A 23,336-nucleotide genomic window follows, 5' to 3' on the forward strand; every position below is an offset into this window, starting at 1 on the left:
TTACCTCTTTTGTCTCTCTCTCTCTCTCTCTCCCAGTTCTTCTTAAATTCTCCCTACTAATACTTTGATTGGGTGTGTTAGAGCCTCAGACTTCTTAATGGCAGAGTAGACCTCTTGCAAATAGAAAAGGTGGAAATAAGTAGCCAATTTCTCTGTCACTCTCTTCTCCCCCACCTCCTTTTCTCCCTCTTTCTTTCATTATGTATCTACAGTTTCCAAGAGTGACTCTGTACGAAAGACATGAACAGTTTTCTGGGCAGTGGTATTTCTGCTCTGCATTTTCTGTCTGTCTTTCTACCATTTTGTTTGGCTGAGTTGGAAATCCTAGACAATGTTATTGGACTAAAAGAGTTTGTTTCTTTTTTTCCAAAGGAACAATCACAAATGACAAAGCGTGCCTCTAAAGAACAGGTCTAAAAATGATTTATATTCTTCTCTATCTGCAGCTGAATTCTCGCTGCCAGGATGGGGAAACAGAACAGCAAGCTTCGCCCAGAGGTCATGCAGGATTTGCTGGAAAGCACAGACTTTACAGAGCACGAGATCCAGGAATGGTATAAAGGCTTCTTGAGAGACTGCCCCAGTGGACACTTGTCAATGGAAGAGTTTAAGAAAATTTACGGGAACTTTTTCCCTTATGGGGATGCTTCCAAATTTGCAGAGCATGTCTTCCGCACCTTTGATGCCAATGGAGATGGGACGATAGACTTTAGAGAATTCATCATAGCCCTGAGTGTGACCTCGAGGGGGAAGCTGGAACAGAAGCTGAAATGGGCCTTCAGCATGTATGACCTGGACGGAAACGGCTACATCAGCAAGGCAGAAATGCTAGAGATTGTGCAGGTACGTAGCCCTCACCCTTTACAAAGAGAAGAGCAGGAGTCACAGGTAAGGACTGGGAGGTGCACAGTATAGCACTGTGTGGGTTGGGGACTGGTGCCCATCTAGGCTTTGATGTGGCCAACCCAGTGTTTCTGAAAATGTTGAACCCATGTTTTAGAACAGGGAGATTGCACACAAAAACGCACACTGGTTGGCATCTCTTGAAAACTCAGATCTGGCAACCCTGGGCCCCCAATCTTGCCTGGCCTTACTCCCCTGGTGCTTTGTGGTGACCCCCACCCTACAAATGGACATACACTCCTCAGGTGATCATTCTCCCTGCGGCCCCTCCATCCACCCATCCCAGTGACCTGCCTGGACCTCTCACCTTTGGGTTTTTTTTTTTATGTTTATTTATTTTTAAGAGAGAGAGAGAGCATATGTGAGCAGGGGAGGAAAGAGAAAGGGATCTCTCTCTAGGATCTAAAGCAGCCTGGTGCAGGGCTTGAATTCACAAACTGCCAGATCATGACCTGAGCTGAAGTTGGACGCTTAACTGACTGAGTCACCCAGGCACCCCTCGAACCTTTGGGGTTTTATCCCCTAGAGTGGTGTCTAATGATCAATTTCTGGCCTGGGTTTCAAACCCTGCCTCTTTCAGTCACTACCTCTGTAACTCTGACCAACTTAATTCACCTAAGTGAGCCTCAGTGTGTTTATCTGTGAAATGGAACTGCCAGTGGTTCCCACCCATGTTGTGGGGTTACTTTAAGATTAGATGTGACTGTCTATGTTCAGTGCTTAGCACAGCGCCAGCCATATAGAAAAGCTCATCATCACCACCATCATTAATTTACAACTTTCATAGACTCTTTTTTTAAAGTTTATTTATTTTGAGAGAGAGAGAGAGAGAGAGCGCGAGCAAGCGAGCATGAGTGGTGGAGGGGCAGAGATTGCGGAGAGGATCCCAGGCAGGCTGCGTGCTGTCAGTGGGCCTCGAACTCGCAAACCCTGAGATCATGACCTGAGCCAAAATCAAGAGTCTGATGCTTAACTGACTGAGCCACCCAGGTGCCCCCAACTTTCTTAAGACTGTTGAATGAAAGCCGGGATCTCTAGACTAGGTTCTGTCTCATCAGAGATACAAACATCGTAAAGAATCAAGTCCTCCAAATCACTCACCCAGAGTACATACTGAGTGGAACAGGAGAGTGGGCCCTATTGTCTGCCACATTTTCCCTGTCAGACCCCAAGGGAAGATTGGGAAGGGGCGTAAGGAGCTATGGTTATGGTGACTAACAGTTTGATCAGCAGAGTGGGACCCAGAGAGGAGCTTAAGGAGATTGGGACATAGCTGAGGGGAGGATCAGGACAGCTGCAGGCAATAAGCAGGACTAGGTGGGTGGGCAGCACTGGGGAGGGCTGGCCGTCACTCACCATCTTGGCAGGCAAACGGGCCCAAGAGGGAAGCATCTGGAAGCAGACAGCGGTCCAAGAGAGTGGGCATTTGGCTTCCTGGAGGGCTCGTCTCAGAAGCCAGCACTCATTCCAGGACGTCTGGGTTCAGGGATAGATCTGCAGCCCCTGGGGGAACAGGTGGGGCTCTGGAAGGGAGGGGGCATATAACACAAGGAGCCGGAAAGCTGCTGGTGGGGTTGACGATGGAGGCAGAGGGGCACTTGCTTTCAAGGAACCCCGGAGACCCGGTTACAGAAACTAAGGGCAGGGCCAAAAGAGACCCACGCGACTGACTTGTCACTGAGCTACTGTAGCTGAGGCCTGGGGTCTGCTCCTGGGCCAGGGGGCCTGGACCTGCATGGGCAGTGAGAGAGGACAGGTGCACACGGAGCCGGGTGCTGAGCAGGAATCCGACTGACCTTTGTACTAGTTAACTCTCCAAGATCTGCCAACCAGGTCTTTCTGTGCCTCTTCCTTCACCCAGAGCAGCGACTATCTGAATACGGTGTGTTAAATTAATCCCCCAGAGATGGGATCTTAAGCAAGAATAAAGGGTTTCTCCCCTCCCCCAAGGATAAATGCATGAAAAATATAATTTCAACTGTAAAAATATGAGCAGTGTAGGAAAATATAAAAACAAAAGGGAAGAATTTTCCATAATCCCACTCCTCCCACAAAGAGAATCACTGCTAATAATTTTCTAATAGTAGAAAATAATATTTTCTGTTCTTATTTCCATGCATTCAAAAATATCTAACTGACTTCACAATGTATATGAAATTTTGCATCTTGCCATTTTCACTCAACATAGTAATAGAGGCATTTGTCGTGTTATAAAAACTTAAAAAAAATTTTTTTAATGTTTATTTAGTTTTGAGAAAGAGACAGAGCGTGAGTGGGGGGAGGGGCAGAGAGAGGCGGAGACACAGAATCTGAAGCAGCCTCCAGGCTCCAAGCTCTGACCTGAGCCGAAGTCAGACACTCAACCGACTGAGCCACCCAGGCGCCCCTGATGTTATAAAAACTTTTAATAATGATATTTTAATCTTAATGTTTCTTTTATTTTTGAGAGAGAGTGCGACTGGGGGAGGGCAGAGAGACACAGAATCCGAAGTAGGCTCCAGGCTCTGAGCTGTCCGCACAGAGCCTGACGCGGGGCTTGAACTCACGAACCATGAGATCATGACCTGAGCCAAAGTCTGATGCTCAACCAACCGAGCCACCCAGGTGCCCCAATAATGATACATTAATAGCTGCATAATAGTCATACGATATAATTTACTTACTCTTCCCCTACTGTTGGATATTTAGGTTGTTTCCACGTTTTATTATTATATATGATACTGTAACATTTAAATATAAAATAACAGATAATTCTTGTGCATGAAGCTTTTTCTATATTTGGGACTATTCCCTTAGAGTGGATTCCCAGAATTGCAATCACTGAGCCGAAGGGAAGGAGCATTGATTTCTGAGACACTTGACACTGTGCCAAATTGTTTTTCCAAACATGCTCCCTGAGTGACTGAAGGGCGTCCCAGGTCATTGCACTTTTCTGATTTTTCCTAATCTTTGCTAATTAAACAAAAATTTAAATTTCAAATGGGACTCATTTTCATTAGCTTTATTTTCTCTCTCCTTTTTTATCTGGGCATCGTGCTGTGCTCTGTCCCCCCTCCCCCCCCCCCCCCCCCCCCCCCCCCCCACTTTCCGCCATGTCCTCTGCCTCACTGCAGAAAAAGGGGCGAGTACATTCTCCTTTTGAAGAGAACTACTTCCTGATTGGGATCTAAGAAAAAAAAATCCTGTTAGCCACTGTGTTAGCTCCTGTTTAACATTTTTTGCACAGTTCTCCTGGTCGATGATGTGGTGGCCAGTATTAATGAATATGTTGACCCCCAGTCAAGGAGAACCCTCTGGACCCCACCGGCTTCTGAAAATCAAACCCAGCACCCATTTTGTTTCACACCTGCCCTGAAGCACTGCTAAGTAGCTGGGAATAAATAGTAGGGGAGGAATACAGACACTCTCCCTGGGCTGAGGAATTCTGGTTTGCAAGGGAGGGTGAGAACATTGCAGAGAATGTGCGGAAGGTGCTGGTAAGCACGGGTTTTTCCAGAGCCTGCAAATGGAGTTTCCTACAGCACCCTGAGGATTGACATTCACGACTCACCCCCCACCGTGGGGAGGAAATACTGTGGCACCTTGAGGCGACTTCCAAATTGCCAATGAGATTAAATTACATTTAGAATCATTTTCCTATTAAGGGCTATGTTATTCTATTCTGCTACTTTGCAAACTGACGATTCATGTATTCTGTCTCATTCTAATGCTAATCCCAAGTTTCCAGTGGATGAACTGGAATGTGTAGGATGTTGCCAAACTTCCCTTCCTATTTTTCTTCTCTTTTTTCACCCCATTCTGAAAGCCCAAACTCCAGACCCTGTCCCAAGAAGTTGTGTATCCTCGTGCGGATTCTCTCTCTCTCTCTCTCTCTCTCTCTCTCTCTCTCTCTCTTTCTCTTTTTTTGGTTCCAGCTGCTCTGCACCATTGAGGAAGTACCTTTGCAGGGGTGCATGTACTTCAGAGAGTCACTGTCCCATTGGGTTTCTGCTTTGCAGGCGGGCAAATATATGGTAGAGAATGAGGAGATGAGAGCAGGCTGGAGGCCAGCAGAAGCATTCACAAATTAAGGTCCTATTTCTTAAAGTGAGTAAACCTACAGCTTGATAACAAGGATCGATATATAAATTCTTGACCGAACTTCTGCTCCTCCAAGACTCAGCAATGCAAAGCAATTTAATAAAATGCAAATTTGTGGTGTTCACCTACAGACACTAAAACCGGGCGGGGTGTAGACTGGGGTCCCAACAAGTTTATAATTAGGCTTGACAATGAATGGAGTGTAGTATTGCCTACATTTTCTAGTGTTTTTCTTCCCTGATGTTGCTTCTCAGTTAGGCGTCAGTGTCCACAGAATGGCTTACGGTGACAAGCTTTGGTCTCTGTCACGCTGACTGCACTGTGGCAGTTTCCTCTTGGTGCTGTAACAAATTGCCATAAACTTAGTTGCTTAAAACAACGGGGTCGTTATCTTACAGTTCTCCAGGTCAGAGGTCTGAAATTAGTTTTACTGGACCAAAATCAAGGCGTCCATGGGATGCAACCTATGGGGGAAGCATTTCTTGGCTTGTGGCCTCCTTCATCCACGCTCAAAGTTAGCAATAGTAGATTGACTGAGTCCTTCTCACACGAGCGTTTTCCTGGGCATCTCACTCTCTTCTCTCTTCTACTCATAAAGACCATTGCACCTACACTGAGACCAGCCAGATAGGACTGGTCCCCCGTCTCAAGGTCCTTAACTTAATCACATCTGCAAAGTCCCTTTTACTGTATCAGGTAACATATTCACATGTTCTAGGGATTATGACAGGCACATCTTGTGGGGGACCATTATTCAGTCTGCCACATATACTAAAATGCAGATATTTTCCTTTTTTAAAAAAATAATTTTGTGCTATATCAACATCTGGATGAAAAACATACACAGATTTATTTTTAGAGTCTTGAACATTTTTACATTCACATGCTTATTTTTTTTTAAGTGACAAATTTAGGAACATGATTTAGGCCCAGTGTTTTATTGCATCAAAACTGCCTCTCGGGAGTCATGAGCCAGACCACAGCTCTGACTTTTCCCCATTTTACAGCAGAGCCTCTCCTCTGGGTGGGAGCTAGGGTCAGCCCTCCGCTACAAGAGCAGGGAGAAGGCTTCCTGTCTGTGCATCAGCCCAGGTGGAGATAGGTCTGCACACCTACACCCTTCACAGCACAGGGGCCGAGGAAGGGGCCGAGTGAGCCAAAGAGTGACATTGCTGATTTGGCCATGAATGCCTGGACCTTCCCTGGGATGTTGGGGGTAAGAGAGCACTGAATTTGAGGATCCATCAATGGGACCACAGCACTCCCAGGGAGAGAATGTAGAAAAAACATAGAGTTAAATTAGCCCCCTTCTGTTCTCAGGAAGTAACTGGGACCCTTGAAAGAACAAGTTTTTAACTACAGGACTGTCATTGGTTAGGCGTATATAAGCTGCATTGCATTACCTTTATAACTACATGAAAATCATAGGCTGAGACAAAAAGGGATCGCCCATATCCAAAACAAAGATAGAGCAGGAGCCAAGGGAAGGATTGGCACGTGAGAATGGGTGTCTTTCTCTTGGCTGGCCTATTTGGTAAAGCATGCGACTCTTGATCTTGGGTATTGTGAGTTCAAGCCCCACGTTGGGTGTAGTGACTACTTAAAAAAGAAAACTTAAAAAAAAAGAATGGGTGTCTTGTGTAAAACAGGTCAATATCACTTTGCCTCTCTTCTTTTTTAATCTCCCTTTTCCTTTTTCTTCCTTGGGCAAGTTACTTAACCTTCCTGTGCATTGTTTTCGTGATTTGTGAACTGGAACTAATCATAACACCTGCCTCATGGGTAATTGCTAAGGTCAGACAGTCATTGCAAGCAAAGCACATAGATCGGTGCCTGTCATAGGGTATCACTCAATAAATGTTGGCTACCATTATCCTAACACAGTTTCCAGAGCTAGGACAGGATGTTTGCCTCCTAAATAAAGGAAGGTCATTTCCTAAAGGACTAGGTAATAGATAGAATCTCCTATTAAGTTTTAAGTTAAGTTTTACCTAGTAATAAAAAGTATGTTGACAAAGAAGAGGGAGGTAACCCCACACCTTCAATTGGTGGATCTCACAGAAGAGATATTTTTGTTCAGGTGACTTTAGGAGTTCCTGACCTTCTTCACCTGTTATCTTTTCTACCAAACACTAGGCCATCTGAGAATAACTAAAACTTCTGGGCTACTCTGTTGCTCACAGGACTCAGGTAAAAGAAAGATCAGCTTTCCAGGAGAGAATGTGGTTGGCACTAGGGATCCCCCAAGCCCAAAGTGGTTGACCTGAGCCCACAGGCATACTTCACGCATTGGGAGTCTTTGGGGAAGACCTGGCTGGATTTGTCCTTAAGTTCAAGTTAGAGACTTTCGAAAAGGAAATACACAGGAGACTTTCGGAGAGGAATACACAGGCTGACATAATATTATCCCTAAAAGTCCTCAGGGAACTTACTTTGAAGACCAGGTTGAAAGTGCTCTAATTAGCATATTTATTACTTGGATGTTAATGATGGCTTCGACATTGGGGGTAAGAGAACACTGAATTGGAGGATCCATCAATGGGACCACAGCACTCCCAGGGAGAGTATGCTGTCTTGGAATCAGACCCTTCCTCCTAGTTATGATTCAGGGTTAATTGGCATTTTTGATGAAGGCAAATGAACTTCAGGACACCCTTAGTCTACCTTTTTATACCTTTTGAATGAATGAGACCTGAAGGAAGGAGGTTGGGAGTATATTGGCAGCTCATCACAGAAGATACATTTTTGTTTCTTTTAGCAGTATTGGAATTTTTTTCTTTTTAAATGTTTATTTATTTTGAGAGAGAGAGAGCTCGAGAATGAGCGGGGGAGGGGCAGAGAGAGAGAGACTCCCAATCAGGGGGACGGGGCACAGGTTTGCCCTCCAGGAGCACCACACGAATGCACAGATTAGTCCCAGCTGGTTGCAAGATCACCAACTGACCTTTCGCACAACCAGCTTGTGAGTATTTGTGCCACAGAGGACCAAGGTCAGGACCGGGAAACCTTCTTTACGTTAAGAGCCACTTCCTGAGTGGCACCTTGCATTTTTCCTCCCGATCATCGTTCTAAATTGGTGTCATAGACACTAGGTCAATTTTAATATATTCCTGGAGACCTAAAACACTGTGCCCTTTTGATTCTGGGGGAAAAAGAGTGAGGGGTGAGACAAGAGCTTCTAATCTATTTTGATACGGTACCTGGGAATTCAGGTCCACACCCTCACCTAATTCTCAGTTATGAATGTGGACCACGGATATGACCCTGGCGTGCACCTTCGATTTCTTTCCTGGAGGAAGTTCTAAAGCAATTGCTTCGGCTAGTGGCTTCCTCTCAGGACTAATCTTCACGCTTACCAGTTGTGTTTGGTTTATCCCTTTCTTATTAGGGGATTAATCTTATGACAAGAGTTTAACTCTTAGCATCCAGTATGCCATCTGGCAATGTGAGTGAGGCAGCCCTCTCTGGCTCTTCCCTTCCAATGTCCTTTGTGGACTGTTCTTCGTTCTTCGGCTCCCTGAACATGGATACTCTCAGAGTTCCAGCTACAGCCCTTATTTCCTGTCATTCCCTCCAAGAAGTCTCCTCTCATCAGTGTTTGCGGTGGGTTGAGCATAATGATGAGTGCTTTCCATGCTGTGGTAGTTTCCTAGGGTTGCCATAACAAATTGTCATAAACTGGGAAGCGTAGAACCACAGGAATGTATTCTCTCAGGGTTCTGGAGGCCAGAGTCCAAAATCAAGGTAGGGACAAGGTTGGTTCCTTCTGGGAACTCCAGCAGGGAGGGTAATCTGTTTCACGCCTCTTAGCATCGGTGGTGACTGGTAACACTTGGCACTTCTTGGCTCACAGCTGCATCACTCCAGCTTCTGCCTCCATCATCACATGACATTCTTCCTGTGTGTCCGTGTCCAACTTTCCTTCCTTTGAATTGCTGGATCGATTAGGGCCCGTCCAAATCCAGCATGATCTTATTTTACCTGATTACATTGTCAAAGACCCTATTTTCAAATAAGGTCACCTTACCAGGCTCTGGGTAGACATGAAGTTTTGCAAGATACTGTTCAACTCCGTGCACGTGCATGATCTCATTGAATCTTCATGCCAACCTTATTAGCCCCAATTTATGCAGGAAACAACTGATTACTTCCAGATCTCCAGCTTTGTTACGTCCAAATCTTAGTAAACATCTCCACCGAGATGTTGCACTGGCACTTGAAGGTCAGTATTCCCGAATCAAACTCATCATTGCCCCCCAACCCCCCAAACATGGAGGCCTAGAATACAACAGCTCTGGAATGTCTGTTAGGGACCATAAAAGGCCTCTTCGGATAGGGCTCTTTGAAGCTGCTTTTGCGTTGCACTTAATGTAAGATTGAAAACAAATATTAATTGCCCATATCGAAGAATGATGGGTATCACTGCTGACTTAAAAGAGGACAGTGACAGGAAGAATGATAGATTTAAGAAAATACTAAGGAGACAGATTCACTGGGTCCTAGAAATGGAGATAGATGGCAGAGAGGTACCAAAGATGTCTTTGCACCACAGGGTGGATGGCAGGGCTATTCACATGTGCATGTGTGCGCGCGTGCGCACACACACACACACACACACACAGGATTTTGAGGGCAATGAGTTTGCTTTTTTCAAGTAAAATCTTACATGGAACCTAAAATAGGAATGGAGCGGCTTTGGTGGAAAAGGGACAGGGTCTTCTCCCTTCACCCTCTCCCTGTGAAGGTACCTACAGCACCTGCATAGAACATTAGGGAAGTTACTGACTTCAGGTGTTCTTCTCACTCTGAACAAGAAACCACTGACACCATTCCAGACACACAGACTTCGATCCTATTTCAAAAGTGTTTCTAAGAAAGATCCTCACGGCCTCTCTCCACCCTCATTTCCCGATGTGCAATATTCTTCTAAGTGGGGTGCTGTTCTTTATCTAGAATCTCAAAGCAACCCCCCACCCTGTACCGTTTAACTTCTGCCCTTGGTCAGTTGTCACTCGGCCTTGGATGTCCTGTTAGAAGACCCTCCATCTGGTGAAAAAAGACGGTCTGGTTTCCTTTAGAGAGAGAAGGTCAAGTTTGACTCTTGGCACTGTGCCTGCCCTCCGTTAATCCTACAACTTTTATCAGTGCAGACGTGACTCCTAATTTTCCAGAATTCCAAGAAGTGGTTCATTCAGAGGAAAAAAGGAAGAAAAATATAGGGCACAAGGAAGCTGGTGAGACCCCGGGCTGCAGGGCAGAAAACTGTCCCAAGCCTATATAGGGGCAGAGCCAGAGCTGGGCTCTTGGGCAACCCATAGCTCTGTGTTTACCCAGATTTGAGAATAAGGCTCTTCAAGTTTAATTAAAAACAGGATGTCCCTGCTGGGCCTCTCATTGACATTGCTAAAAATAAGCAGGAAAGTAGCCTGGCCTCTTCATGGTTTAATCCCATTAAATTTGGGGAGGGGGGGTAGTAGAGCTAATAAAAGACATGATTTGTTTCAGATTGCTGTCTGGCATTGTGTCTTTTCTCCCTGTGCTGTGGAGTCCTAGATTCTGAAGTTCTAATGCAATCAGCTCTGGGTTATTGATGCCGTGGGAAGGGGACAGACGATTTCCCAAATGTGGTTTTGCCTGGTCGCCATCTACTTACTCACTCTTGGGACCACAGGGACTTGTCACCTCAGCTCTTTGCTCACTGCTCTGGTGCCACACACATCAGAGACCTGGTTTTGTGAATAATCCACTAACCCCAGTCTGTGAGTTGATGCACATTAAAAAAAAAAAAAAAATTCTAACCTAGGGCCATGAAAGAGCTGTCTGGAATGTGAGCCTCTCGAAGGAGCCCTCACTTCCTCCTCAACTTTACAATATGCTCAGAAATTGTGCCTCTTGCCCAATTCCAGAAGTCCTGTTTGCAAATATACTGAGGTAAGGGCATCCTGACTTTCTTCATTGCTTTGTTTTGATTTGGATTTTGGTTTTTATATTAACCCATCTTTATTTCTCTGTTCCAACCCCACTCCTTTGGCCTAATAGCAAAAGGCTAAATCTCTTAAAGACCTTCTGTTGAGTGTGGGAACCTCGTTTTCTAACACAAATGCATCTGTTCATTTGATCTTTCGTTTGTTCAACCAAGAGTATTAAGGGAATAATCTCTGGATTATTGCACAGTTGACTTCCCATCAGAATTCCAGGAAGGAGAAGAATTTCATGAGCCCCAGCTCTTAGAGGCTGGGAGTTCCAAGGAATGCTCCCGACCAGTGAGTTTACTCACCATCATGGGAACCAGAGGTAGTGTAAGTAAAGGCTTTTGTAACAGTAAGACATCACTGGAATCACTGCACCCATCTAAATGGTGCTTTGGGTCACCAATATGGTGTCTCCCTAGCCTTCTACCAGAGGACTGGTGAGATACACAATAAGAAAGACCATATCGGTCATGTTGATAGTTGACTGCCACCACCTAGCACGTAGTAGACACTCAATAAGTGATGAGTAAATTATTAATGACCGTTTTTAAATTCTCTGACGACCATTGCCTGCAAGTAAGGGAGTAGGGATGGATTTGGGGAGTAGGTGCAAATAGAATCAAATTTAATATCGCTTCTCTCTTTTGGTTGCTTATTGGAGAAATACAAATACCCTCATCTGATCGGGGCCCCAGTGGTCTGTCCTGAGCTGCTCCAGAGCCACATCTTGTACCATATCCCCCACACTCCCTCAGCCTTCTTGCCATTCTTCCTACCTGGGTGTCTATGCACCTGTTTCCTCTGTCCCTTTTCTCTGTAAGCTGTCCACTTCATCTTTTTGCTTTCCTCACTCCTCGGGGAAGACTGCCCTCATCCTCCCGGCAAGGAGTGTTCCCCCGTTACAACATCTCATCAGACCATGCACCCTCCTTTGTAGCACTTTCCTCAACAAATGTTTTACATTCATTTCTTTGATTGTTTAAATAATGTCAGTCTGCCTTATTTAACAGTAAACCTTTGAGGGCAAGGATGGGGTAGATAGGCCTGGTATGTGATAGCTGATCGACAAATAGTTGGGGAATGACTGAGTGAATGGATGAATGACAAAAGGAGAGGGGGTAAATTGAGATCAGGGGTTTTCCCACCTGGAGTCCGTGGACGGGCTCCTGAATCCATGAGCCCCTGAAGCTGTCTGTAACAGTGAGTGGAGATCCACGAGCATGTGTGCCTGGTTCCTGAGCGGAGAGCCTGTAGCTTTTGATAGACTGAAAAATTGTGGGGACCAAGGGCACGGTGCCCAAGATGGGCCACTTAGGCATGAAGATTATTTTGAGTTTTTTAAATGAGCATTTGAAACTGAGCAGATTCAAGGAAAGCTCTTTGCCTCCCCCACAACTGTCTAAAAAGAATTTAGGTAGAGGACCCGCTCCAGAAAGAGAGCTGTCACCACAAAGAGCTACATTATGGTATGATCTAGGTGTGGTAGACAGGAAGGAACCTAGCAAGGCCTGTTTGATCAAAGTCCTCTACGTCCCATGGTTTCCAAGTGTCCCCAGGACACATTTGTTTACCAAACATTTACTCCTTTTCATTTTCCTGTGAATTACAATTTTTCCCTTTGAAGTCCCAGACTCCTGTCCCCTTCTCCTTAGTTCAGGATGACATACATGCCTCATTTCGACGGTCTTTGGAATCTTTGGTATCTGTGTGGATTCCCCATGTGCACAATATTAAATTTGATTTCCTCCTGCTTGTCTCTTGTCAGCTTGAGTCTTAGTCCAATTAGAGGGCTTTTGAAGGGCAGAGGAAAGTCTCCCTCCCCAACAGAATCTTTAAGGGGTTTCACACGAATATGTTTAATTATATAAAGAAAGGGAGGAAGAAAAGAGAATGGGAAGCTGAGAAAAGCATAACAAGAGGAGAAAGGGGAACTTTATAACGAGAAGCAGAATAGAACATTGAGAGTAGAGGAGGAGCCTGAGAGGAGGCGATGGGGGGCTGGGGACAGTTATTCCTGAATGAATCCTTCAAACTTATGAGCCCGAGTCTGTGCAAAGCCCTGTGTTGGGAACTGTCAGGGGTTCAATAGCCAGATCAGACTGCCACCATCCCGTCTAAGAGGAGAATGTTGTTGGTAACTACAGTTCAAGTAAATGGGATGGAATGATCCAAGAGAGGCTTTCAATAGAGCCATTTGCTAGCACAGAGGAAGGGAAATTACACATAGAAGGAAGGCCCTGGAAGACTTCCTGGAGGAGGGTAACATTTCAACCTGCCCTTAACACATGAGTAGGATTTTTGGGAGAGGGAGAGGGCCAGGTGAGCACTGAGATAAGGGAAGAGCAGAACAGAGCTGCTACTGGTCCAGGAAAGCAAGGTGGGTGTTGGGCAGGTTGTCGAGCTCTGGAGAGGACTTCTGCTCTCTGCTGCTGTTACCACATGTTCACCTGGTCCAGGAACTCTGAGCACCTGTCTTCCTGTTTGTAAAAAGAACTCTATCTTTATGGGCTTTTCTAGTTCCCTCCAGGAGTCAGGTGTCCCCAGGGGCTTGGCATTTGGCACTCTAGGCCCAGCACAGATGGCGGTGTAGACCCGGGCTAGAGTGGACAGCAAGCAGGGGTCCAGGAGGAAGACAGAGTGTGGTTTGTTTCATGCCTTCACTGCACACTTCCATGAACGTTTCCTGAGGGAGCTGACTATGGCCAAGTTTACCCCAGTGACACCCACGATCTGAGACAGAACTGTAACTCTGAACTTGACTTTTCTCCCAGGCAGAATCACTGTGGAGGCCACCCTGGAGTTGAGCAAGGGCTTTGGGGGGGTTTCAGACAGACTCAGGGAACCTGGCCTGAGGGATCCCTATGGTGTGGAATCCGCCCAAGGGTGAACCCTGGGTGAGTCAGTTTTTCATTCCTCATTTATTGATTGGGATTAGAACATTCGCCGCCTTTTTCTCCAGAATGAGGCAGAGTTTATCCTAAAAAAGACTGTAAAGCAAGTTAAGCTGAGCCTTTAGTATCAATTTTTTTTCTCTCACACATTTCTCATTGGAAAACTACTTTCTCTCAGCTGGCTTCCTTTCTCCCCTCCCTCCAACTATCCCATGGCATCTGAAGCTCCAGAACTTTCCAGATTTTTTTGTGCCCACCCTCCTGCAAAATCTACTTTTTCTAAAACTGCTTCCCCAGACTAAAGTACCCAGAGTGAATCTGATTAGCAAAGTCATGGCCTGGGGATAAAAACAGTGACTTTACATTATTTCCAAATCAAATCTACATTTGACAACTGCCACATTCCAAGCCTTTACTGAGTACCACACGGGCTCCACCAGGGTGGGGGAGACAGCTTCAGTATTGCATACGAAACTCAGTCAAACCCTCTGTTGCTCATCAGATTTACCCAATTTATCTTAAGCCTTGAGCTGCTAAATTATTGAATACAAAGCTTGGATGGCAGCTTGCCTCCATCTTGGGGATGCCCGGGAGCTTGCTGGAAAGGAATGTGAGGTGATTGCCACATATGGGGGCAGGGGGAGGGGGAGAGGATTGGGATGGATTAGTAATGTCTGCCTGGGAGAAGACATGCGCGGACATTTGCAGGCCATCATGGGTTTATTATGCTTGAGGGACCAAGGTGGAGAGACCCACCTGTCTTTCTGACCTGAGGACTGTTATCCACAGCCTTGCTTTTAGAAGTGGTGTTCTCAGGATAGCAACAGCAGCATCACACGGGAGCTTGTTAGAAATGCAGAATCCCAGGGGCACCTGGGTGGTTCATCCAGTTAAGTGTTGACTTAGGCTCAGGCCATGGTCTTGCCCTTTGTGAGTTCCAGCCCCGTGTTGGGTAGGCTCTGTGCTGACAGCTCAGAGCCTGGATCCTGCTTAGGATTCTGTGTCGCCCTCTCTCTCTGCCCCTCCCCTGCTTACACTCTGTCTCTCTCTCTCTCTCTCAAAAATAAACATTAAAAAAAAATTTTAAAAAAAGTGCAGAATCCCAGGCCCCCATTACCCCCACCCCGCCCTGATCAATCAGATTCTGCATTTTCACAAGATCCCCAGGGGATTCATATGCACAAGAAAGTCTGAGACACAGGGGTCTAGTGGGTCTTCCTGCCAGGTTCTCACTGCTGGAGCAAGCAAGTTCTGCTGGCCAGGCATCTCTCGGTAGTCACTGCACATCGGTTTTCTACAACAGATCGGCAGGAATGGGACTAGCTCCCTGGGCTAATGGAGGATGTCCCATTCACCCCTACATTTGGGAGGTTTAATAATAAGGCTGTTATGTTTCTGGCTTATACGTTGTTTCTGTCCCCAGGCGATCTATAAGATGGTTTCCTCCGTAATGAAAATGCCTGAAGACGAGTCAACCCCAGAGAAAAGGACAGAAAAGATCTTCCGCCAGATGGACACCAACAGAGATGGTAGGAGGCCAAGGCTGCTTTGCTCTGCTCAGTGGGGACTGCTGGAGGGGCTGGGGCCACCCAGGCAGGGCAATGCCACCCGAGGGCAAGATATTGGCCGCAAAGACGTGGTTTCAGCTCTTTGTGAAACTGGCTCATCCCGCATGCTCCCTGGTAGTACAGGACAGAGAAGGACCGAGGTGGGAACAGGCCTAAACCACAGCAGGCTGGATCCCTGCAGGCCAGCTAATCAGAAAGCAGAGAGGGACTTGGTGCTACTCCACTCAGACCCTGGCCTTTCACCCCAGCCTGCCCAGGGGGTGTGGTTGGGCTCTTCTGCGCATGCCCTAAGGGGTTGGTTTCCTGGAGTCTGGTCTTCCCCAGTCGAAGTGGGGAAGGGGAGGAGGGGAGGGAGGTGGCCAGCAGTTTCCACCCTGAGGGTGCCATCCACAATTCAGACCCAACAAGAGGAATCAGAACAATCCCAAGTGAAAAGGAAGAGTAGATTTCAAACTCAAGGACAGTGGGTTTTAGATATTGGGTTGCCAGATAAGTTATAGGAGGCCTAATCAACTCTGAATTTTGGATAAACAAATGATTTTCTTTCTAGAAGTATGCCCTGTGAAATATATGGGACATACTTATATGAGAAGAATTCTTGTTTATTTGAAATTCAGTGTTTAACTGGGCATCCTGTATTTTATCTGCCAAATCTGGCCACCCTATTTAGATGGGACACCTGAATTTAAAGCGCTGAGCGCTGAGTCTGGTACGTAAGAAACCCACGCGTCAGGCAGGGTAACACTTGCTATTATTACCAGCTCCCCTGATTCCCTGGGCGTCCCCAGCAAATCTTGTCCGTGACGTGCGAACGCTCTTGTATCCCCCAAATGGTGCTGGTGGACAGAATGACAGGAGGCTTTGTAGTACAGGGAGCCTCTCTTTCTACTCCACGCACCTCGGGGGCACCAGCTGCCTGAGAATCTGGCTTTGCAGGGTGCGGACCAATCTGTTTGCTTTGCTTCCTGCACAGAGGTGCTATCACATCCGATTTCCCCTTATGCACCTTAATTCACCGCAGATAGATTGTTTTGCGAAGACAAAACAAATGGGATTGTTTGACAGTTAATGAACTTGCTGATTTTCAACTGCACGTTTTGCTGGTGCTCCAGGGGAGCACAGGTGGGTTTGTGTCCTGCTCTAGGGCCCAGCCCCCTGGCAGGAAGAGAGCTATAGGATGAGCGAAGGTGCAGGTGCTGGAGGACAAAACTTTCGTGTGCGCTGCTCATAGGCAGGGAGTTAGAGGCTCGCTATAATGGTGTCACGGGGTCCTGACTGGGGCAGCACTCGCGGAACACATCCCGCTGCTAAAAGCCCGGTGCTTTCCTAAGGGGCAAAAGTGGGGAGGGGGTGGGAGCCTGGAGCAGAGGCTTCACCTACAGTCTCCCCACTGTGAGATTCTTCTTGGTGGAGGCTCTTTGCGTGGAGCCCCAGGCCTCAGACTGGAAAAGTCAGGACACACAGGCAACGTAGCCCTGGAGTCTACTCAGAAGCACATGGGGAGTTAATCCAAGAGACCCAGACATAGAGGTGAAATGTTGGGTGTTCCCCGCTGCTTCCGGTCCAAGGTTCCCAGGGCTTACCTTTGGAGATCCTCAAGTGTTCAAGTGGCCATTGCCCTCTGCCTTTGCTCACGCCAGCCTTTCAAACCTAACAAGTCTTCACCATTTTAACCACGGTTAGAGCAGGGGCAGGACACAAAGCCTAGAGGCAGCCTGCTCTATATTAAAAATAAATAGATGCATAAAAGCCCACCTTTCTCCTCCTCATAGCTAAAGTAGATTTGGTTAAATGAGAACTAGGTGCTGGGGGAGTGGGTTGTGATGAAGGGAAAGACATATTTGTTGATGTCTCTGAGTATGGGGTGGTGAAGGCTTCCGTAGGCAGTATCCTTTCTGTCTGGGTCTGGAATGAGTGGAGAAGTAAGAGACAATCCTTGAGGATGGATTTTGTTGGGGGGGGGGGGCGGGTAGAGCCTAGTGTGAGAGCCTGAGGGCATTCGGACAAGACCCACAGCAACAGGAAGCCCCAGTGGGCATGGGCTGTCCTCGGGGGCAGGGGGAGCAGGTCCCTTGTGGGAGCTCCTATCAAGAGCAGGCCCAGCAGCTCTTCCCAAGAAGGGACCCTTCTGGAAGCATCAGCAATGGTGGAGAAGCTTTGTGCTGCCCCCACCCCCCACAACAGTATGACAGAAGGGAATTCAACATATATTCCAGCTTACTCAGAAAGAAAAGGGACACACAGATAGGAATGGGATCGAGGAGGCCAGGTGTCCCTCCTCTAGCCTGTTGTTTGACCCAAAGGACCCGGCGGGGCATCCGTCTGCCTCGTGTGAACACCCCTTTATTCTCCTTACTTTGGATGGAGGGGCAGCCTCCTCCCATGTTGTCCAAAAGAAGGTCCTCCCCCCAGATGTCTGTGAGGGCCCCTCTGCTCACATGCAAGCAGAGGGATTCTTGCAGCAGACCTAAGTGTACCCGAAGGAGGCCAGCAGGCTCTGGGAACTGTGGGAACCCCGTGACGGCTTTGGTGCTGACAGAGCACAGCTCATTCTCCTAAAAATGCAAAGGCCAGGGGTGCCTGGGTAGCTCAGTCCATTAAGCATCAGGGGCTCTGTGCTGACAGTGCTGAGCCTGCTTGGGATTCTCTCTCTCCCTCTAAAATGATAATAATAATAATAATAATAATAATACTACTACTACAAAGGCCAGATAACTGTTCACAAATATCGAATGAGAACCTCCCACCCCCTCCTGGGAGCCTGGAGCTGGAAGAGCTATGAGGGCAGGGGTCCTGTCAGGGCCACCTGCCACCAGGTCAGCGATGGGCTCCCAGGAAGCAGGGTGCCGTGCTAGGTGCTAGCTTTGCGGTGATGAGCCGCGCCCTGCCCCATGGGTCTCAGGCGGGAAGGGCGGAGGGTGCGACCGCAGGGGAGAAGGTGAGTGGTCGCCGCCACCAAGATGCAGTGGGATGACCGTAAGGCCCTGCAGCTGCCACAAGCCGCCGCTCACCTGTCCTCTTGCTTTCTAGGAAAACTGTCCCTGGAGGAATTCATCCGAGGGGCGAAGAGCGACCCGTCCATAGTGCGTCTCCTGCAGTGTGACCCCAGCAGTGCCGGCCAGTTCTGAGCCCCGCGCCCTACGGATCGTAGAGCTGCTTGTGTTCCCTTTCGATCTTCCTTTTTAACAAGTTTGTCTTTTTTTTTTTTTTTTTTTTGCCAAACAATATTGATGGTGATGCTGCCCCCCCCCCCCCCGTGAGGTCAGATGCACCTTCCTCCGTGACGCCTTCAGCTTCCTTTGTTGTGGGAATGCCCGGAGCCCCAATCGCTTGTGGCCGAGCATGGACAGTGCTGTCTTGCACAGACCTTGTGGTGTTCGTTGTTCTATGATTTTTCCATCGCTATTATTATTGTCATTTTTCTTCTGATTCCAATGTCTCTGTTCTGAAACCGAAGACTCGGGGAGGCAAGAGAAGGGAAAACAATTCGGTCCAGTGATTCAATCGCAAGCTTCCAGGGGCTTGTTGGAAAAACAAAACTCCCCACCCGGGTCTGGAGTCGCACGTGCCCTCGGGGTGATGGTGCCACGTGCTGGGTTCCGCAAGGACAAGGAACCCTCTGGGGCCAGGCTATAGAAGGGACGTGGAGGCGTCCACTCCACCCTCTTCCCCAGCAGGCTGTTGTAGTGTCTAAGCTGTGAATGTGTCAAGGCAAATTCATAGAGAAGAGGAAAATGATGGCTCAGCTGTTTTCTCACGGCGTTTACACTAGCTGAGCTGAGTTTCTTTGGAAATTAAACACAAATGGTAACTTATATAACAAAACCAGACCCATCTTGTTGCCTATTGTGATTAAGACAAAAGACTGCTGTACATAAACTATTGGGTATTGCAGACCAAATTAAGTGTTTTGCCTTGTTTAAATGAAATGCATGTTTAGTGAGCACTAATACAATCTTATTACAGAAGACTGTTTTTAGTAGCTTAATGTGAAGTAAGCCAACTATAATGAATGTCTATGTCTTGTTTTAAAGTCATATCTGTCTTTGCACAAATGCACCAATCAACAGGTATATTTTATATATTCCAGAGAAGTACCAAGTCACCATGACTAGGACCCAACCTTAATTTCGAATGCATTTCCAGAGTGGTTGTGCCTGGAGAATAGACTAGGGTAGGTTTAAGTGGGACACGTCCTTGGGAGCCACCAGAAGGTTAATATTTGTGAGAGATGTGAGGTGATGGTTAGCTCACTCAGCCCAGCAGCTCAGTGGTATTAGATTGGAAGTGTGGTGCTCTTCTGAATAGATCAATATTCCTTAGACCTGAAAAAAATATATATACCATAAATTCTTGGAACTTCCCAGTGGTTTAAGCCACATGTATGATTAGGGAGCTGTATCTGGAATACTGACCTTTTCATGCTCCCAGTGGCCCTTCAAACAACCAGAGGTCGGGCAGCCGGCTGACTCATCATGAAGAAGGCATGGGCCAGTGCGTCTGTGATATTCAGGGCCTGCTATGGGGAATCCCAAAGTATTTTCCATCACCATGTTCTTTGAATGCAGATTTCTATTTTGAGAGGTGACAGTGCAAATTTGCGTCGCTGTTTGGTCTGGCGATCTCACGCACACTAATTGGAATTGAAAGTTAAGAGTAAAAATTGCTGATCACAGGTAAGTCCGTCATATTTTCCCAAGCAGTAGGCATGGGGAAGTCCAAACCCTCAAGGATGTAGATGGTAGACCCTGCCCCAGGAGGAGGCCGAGAGGTCCTTGGTGGGTCTGCACTGAAGCTACTTCCTGAAGATCATGACCCACAGAAAGACAGAAATAACCATGAGGAAGATGATGTTGAGTCCATTCTAACTCTAGATTCCTCTGTGTTACTTGAGTCCATTTTAACTGGTAGCAAAAATCTGAATTTGTATGGTTGGCCAAAATGAACCAACTTTGCAGAATGAAATTTGGAGGCCTAGACTTGGTAAAATAATCTTTATCTTCCTCTAAGTGTCAGCTCCTCCCAGTCGGTCAGCCCTGAGACTTGCCGAATTCCTCCTTGGGCCGAGTGGTAAGATCTGGGTCTGAAAACCAGGGGATTACCCTAAGAGGCGGAGAGCAGAGGGGGGTGAGGGACCCAGCACCTCTGCTGGTCGTGTTCAGGAGGTGCATCCTTCCCCCACCCTGGGGTTGGGAAGGAAAGCCCTTCCTGCTGTGGACTGAAGACCAAATTCCTCCCTTTCAGTTCTCCAAAGAGGGTGGGGAGTCAGTTAATATTTGGGCAAGTCCGCCTGGGCTCTGCCTTCGGTCAGGACATCTTGTTGAGCCAGACTCATCCAGTTCCCTAGAACTGAGAGCTGTAGTGAGGAGGGGAGAGGGGCTCCAGCTGCTTAGGAGAGAAAACAGAGCCAGATGCATGGCTGACGAACACCGACATGCCTGAGATGCACAGAAATAGTCCTCGTCCTGGCCTGCCATTGACCCTGTCTGTATTTTCTCGATGGTTGTTTTTCTCTTCTATTCCTTTCCAGGAAGGGCTTTGTATGTCCAATGCAATGCACTTAAATTTGGCCAAGGGACTCTGCAGCACCCAGAAGGTTGAATGCCTAAAAGTTTATGTCACTCCTTTGCTGGGCTGTTTATTGTCATTGCTGTGTTGAGGGACCTCTGGAAATGGTCTGTTCTGTCTAAAATCAAGGCAGTCTGTGATTTCAAGGGACTGGAATAAAGTGGCTTATGACTTGAAGGATGATACAGAGTGGCCGAGTATCCGTTCATACCCTTGTTGAGGGTGGGGAAGGGATGTGGAGGGTGCTGTCCCATCCCATCTCTATGTCCCAGGGGGCACTTTCCACAAATGGATTTAATAATCTACAGTTGATCCTTGGACAATGGGGGGGGGGGTTACGGGTACAGACCCCTATGCAGTCAAAAATCCACACATAACTTTTGACTCCCCAAAACATAACTACTAATAGCCTGTTGACCAGAAGCCTTACTGATAACATAGTCAATTAACACCTATTTTGTATATATGTTATACACTGTATTCTTACAGTAAAGCAAGCTAGAGAAGAAAATGTAAGAAAGTCACAGGAAGAGAAAATACATTTACAGTATTATAAATCTGCATATATGCAGACCCATGTAGTTCGAACCCATGTTGTTCAAGGATCATCTATATATATTCATAGATCCCATCATGTGGAGAGGCCCCCATATCAGTTGACCTTGTGTCTCACTAGCTTGGCATTCAAGCACTTGATTGTTTGGGACATAAGGGTTTTGTGCCTCATTGACCATGCTGCCCCAGGTCAATATGCCTGAGTGAGGGTCCAGGTGCTGATACCCACCTCCCCCCACCGGGCGTGGCTCCTGCCCTAGAGACACGGGAGCCAGGGTTTGTGAGAGGGGAACGGGGAGGTGCCGAGCCCAAAGCCCTGTCCGAAAGCATCCTGGGTCTGCCCGTGGGCTTCCTTACTTCTCCCCACTCACTTATTTCTCGGCCCTCACTTTCTTCTCACCGCCTCTCCTTCCTCACAACTGGAGCTGCAAACTCTAGTCCAAACGTTAAGTGCAATGGAAGGCAACTTCCTCTACAGTGACAGATTGACCTCCTCTTCTCTGCCCTCTAACCTTTTCAGTCTGGAGAAGAGTCCGTAGAAAAGATGACGTGATGCAGATCCCACACCGTCCATGCGGTTCGGATCAGGGTGTGTGTGTTTTGTCGTTGTCTTTGGCCCTGCCCCCAGCACAGAAGGCCATTAACCTGGAAAAAAGGGACTGTCAGCTACAGTAGGTGCCTCCTGGGCCATCCAGACCTCCTGTGGGAATGGAGTTGGCCTGCAGGGGTTCTGTCTTCACCGTCTGTCCCTACGGACTAGCAAGGGTCACGATACTCTCGAGTTTTGAGCCTGTTGCTCATGGCACCGATGGAGAGGTGGCTGGCAGCTGCCCAACAGATCAGGAACCTGCACTCCTGCACCTGCTGGAGCCAACCTGGCAATTTCCAGCAAGTTTCCAAGACTAAGGCTCCTGTTTTCAGGGCATTGTCCTAATACCCCAGCTCAACTGGATGCCCTCACAGCCTAGTCCAGGCACGGAGGGGGCATGCCCATTGAGGAGTCATCTGAGAGTTCTCTAAGTACGGGAGAGAGATCCCGAGAACTGTCTCTGGAAGAAATGTCGATACTTCACACGTGCCTCTCTTGGCTTGAGTATGCTCAGCACTCTTGTTTTTTGAGGTGGCTCTTCGGCTGCAAGAAAAACAAGAAAAAGAACCTCGAGCCTTGTATTTCCCAAGGCAGCAGAGAATCAGCCAAATCTGCCTAAAATAGGTTTGTTGCGTTGTGAAAAGATGTTCAGGCCAAGGGTGTAATCAATGGTACATTAATGTCAAACAGGGTTCTCTACATTTGTTGTTTTTTAAATGTTTATTTGGGGAGGGGGGAGGGGCAGAGGGAGAGAGAGAGAGAATCCCAAGCAGGCTCCATGCTTAGTGTGGACCAGGACTGGGGCTCGATCCCATGACCCTGAGATCATGACCTGAGCCGACATCAAGAGTCAGACGCTCAACCGACTGAGCCCCCCAGGCACCCCAGGTTTCTCTACACTTGAATGCTGACCAAGACTTAGGTCTCGGGTGCTTGCTGCACTGGGTACGAATGTGCCATGCACGGTCCCAGACATCCCTGGGGTTGCAACCAGTGGTTACTCTGAGAACATTCCATGGTGTGAAGCTAACCCCCTAAGGCAGCTCAGAAGGGGCAAGAGTCTCAGAGAGTCTTATTTCCTGCCTTCTTTTCCCAGAACTATTCCAGGAAAGAGAAGGCATTTTAAGAGTTCTAGAGAGGATGGTGAAAATACTTCAAAATTCTGCCCAGCTCAGCCTGCCGACACTTATTAAATACCAACAGCTACCAC

The 23,336-nt window shown here is 47.4% G+C and overlaps 1 protein-coding gene across 3 annotated transcripts in view; it reads left to right on the forward strand.

The window, feature by feature from the left end:
* Positions 1 to 21,163, forward strand: part of NCALD (neurocalcin delta) — a 401,347-nt gene extending 380,184 nt beyond the window's left edge. For all 3 annotated transcript variants that reach the window (XM_030303777.1, XM_030303776.1, XM_030303779.1), the window contains 3 exons: positions 447 to 843; positions 15,270 to 15,375; positions 18,445 to 21,163. In XM_030303777.1, coding sequence (XP_030159637.1) covers positions 466 to 843; positions 15,270 to 15,375; positions 18,445 to 18,542 — 582 coding nt within the window. In that variant the 5' untranslated portion in view covers positions 447 to 465 and the 3' untranslated portion in view covers positions 18,543 to 21,163. The remainder of the gene's footprint in view (positions 1 to 446; positions 844 to 15,269; positions 15,376 to 18,444) is intronic.
* The last annotated feature ends 2,173 nt before the right edge of the window (positions 21,164 to 23,336 follow it).

This window comes from Lynx canadensis, chromosome F2, assembly GCF_007474595.2.
Source record: "Lynx canadensis isolate LIC74 chromosome F2, mLynCan4.pri.v2, whole genome shotgun sequence".
NCBI classification, from domain to species: domain Eukaryota; kingdom Metazoa; phylum Chordata; class Mammalia; order Carnivora; family Felidae; genus Lynx; species Lynx canadensis.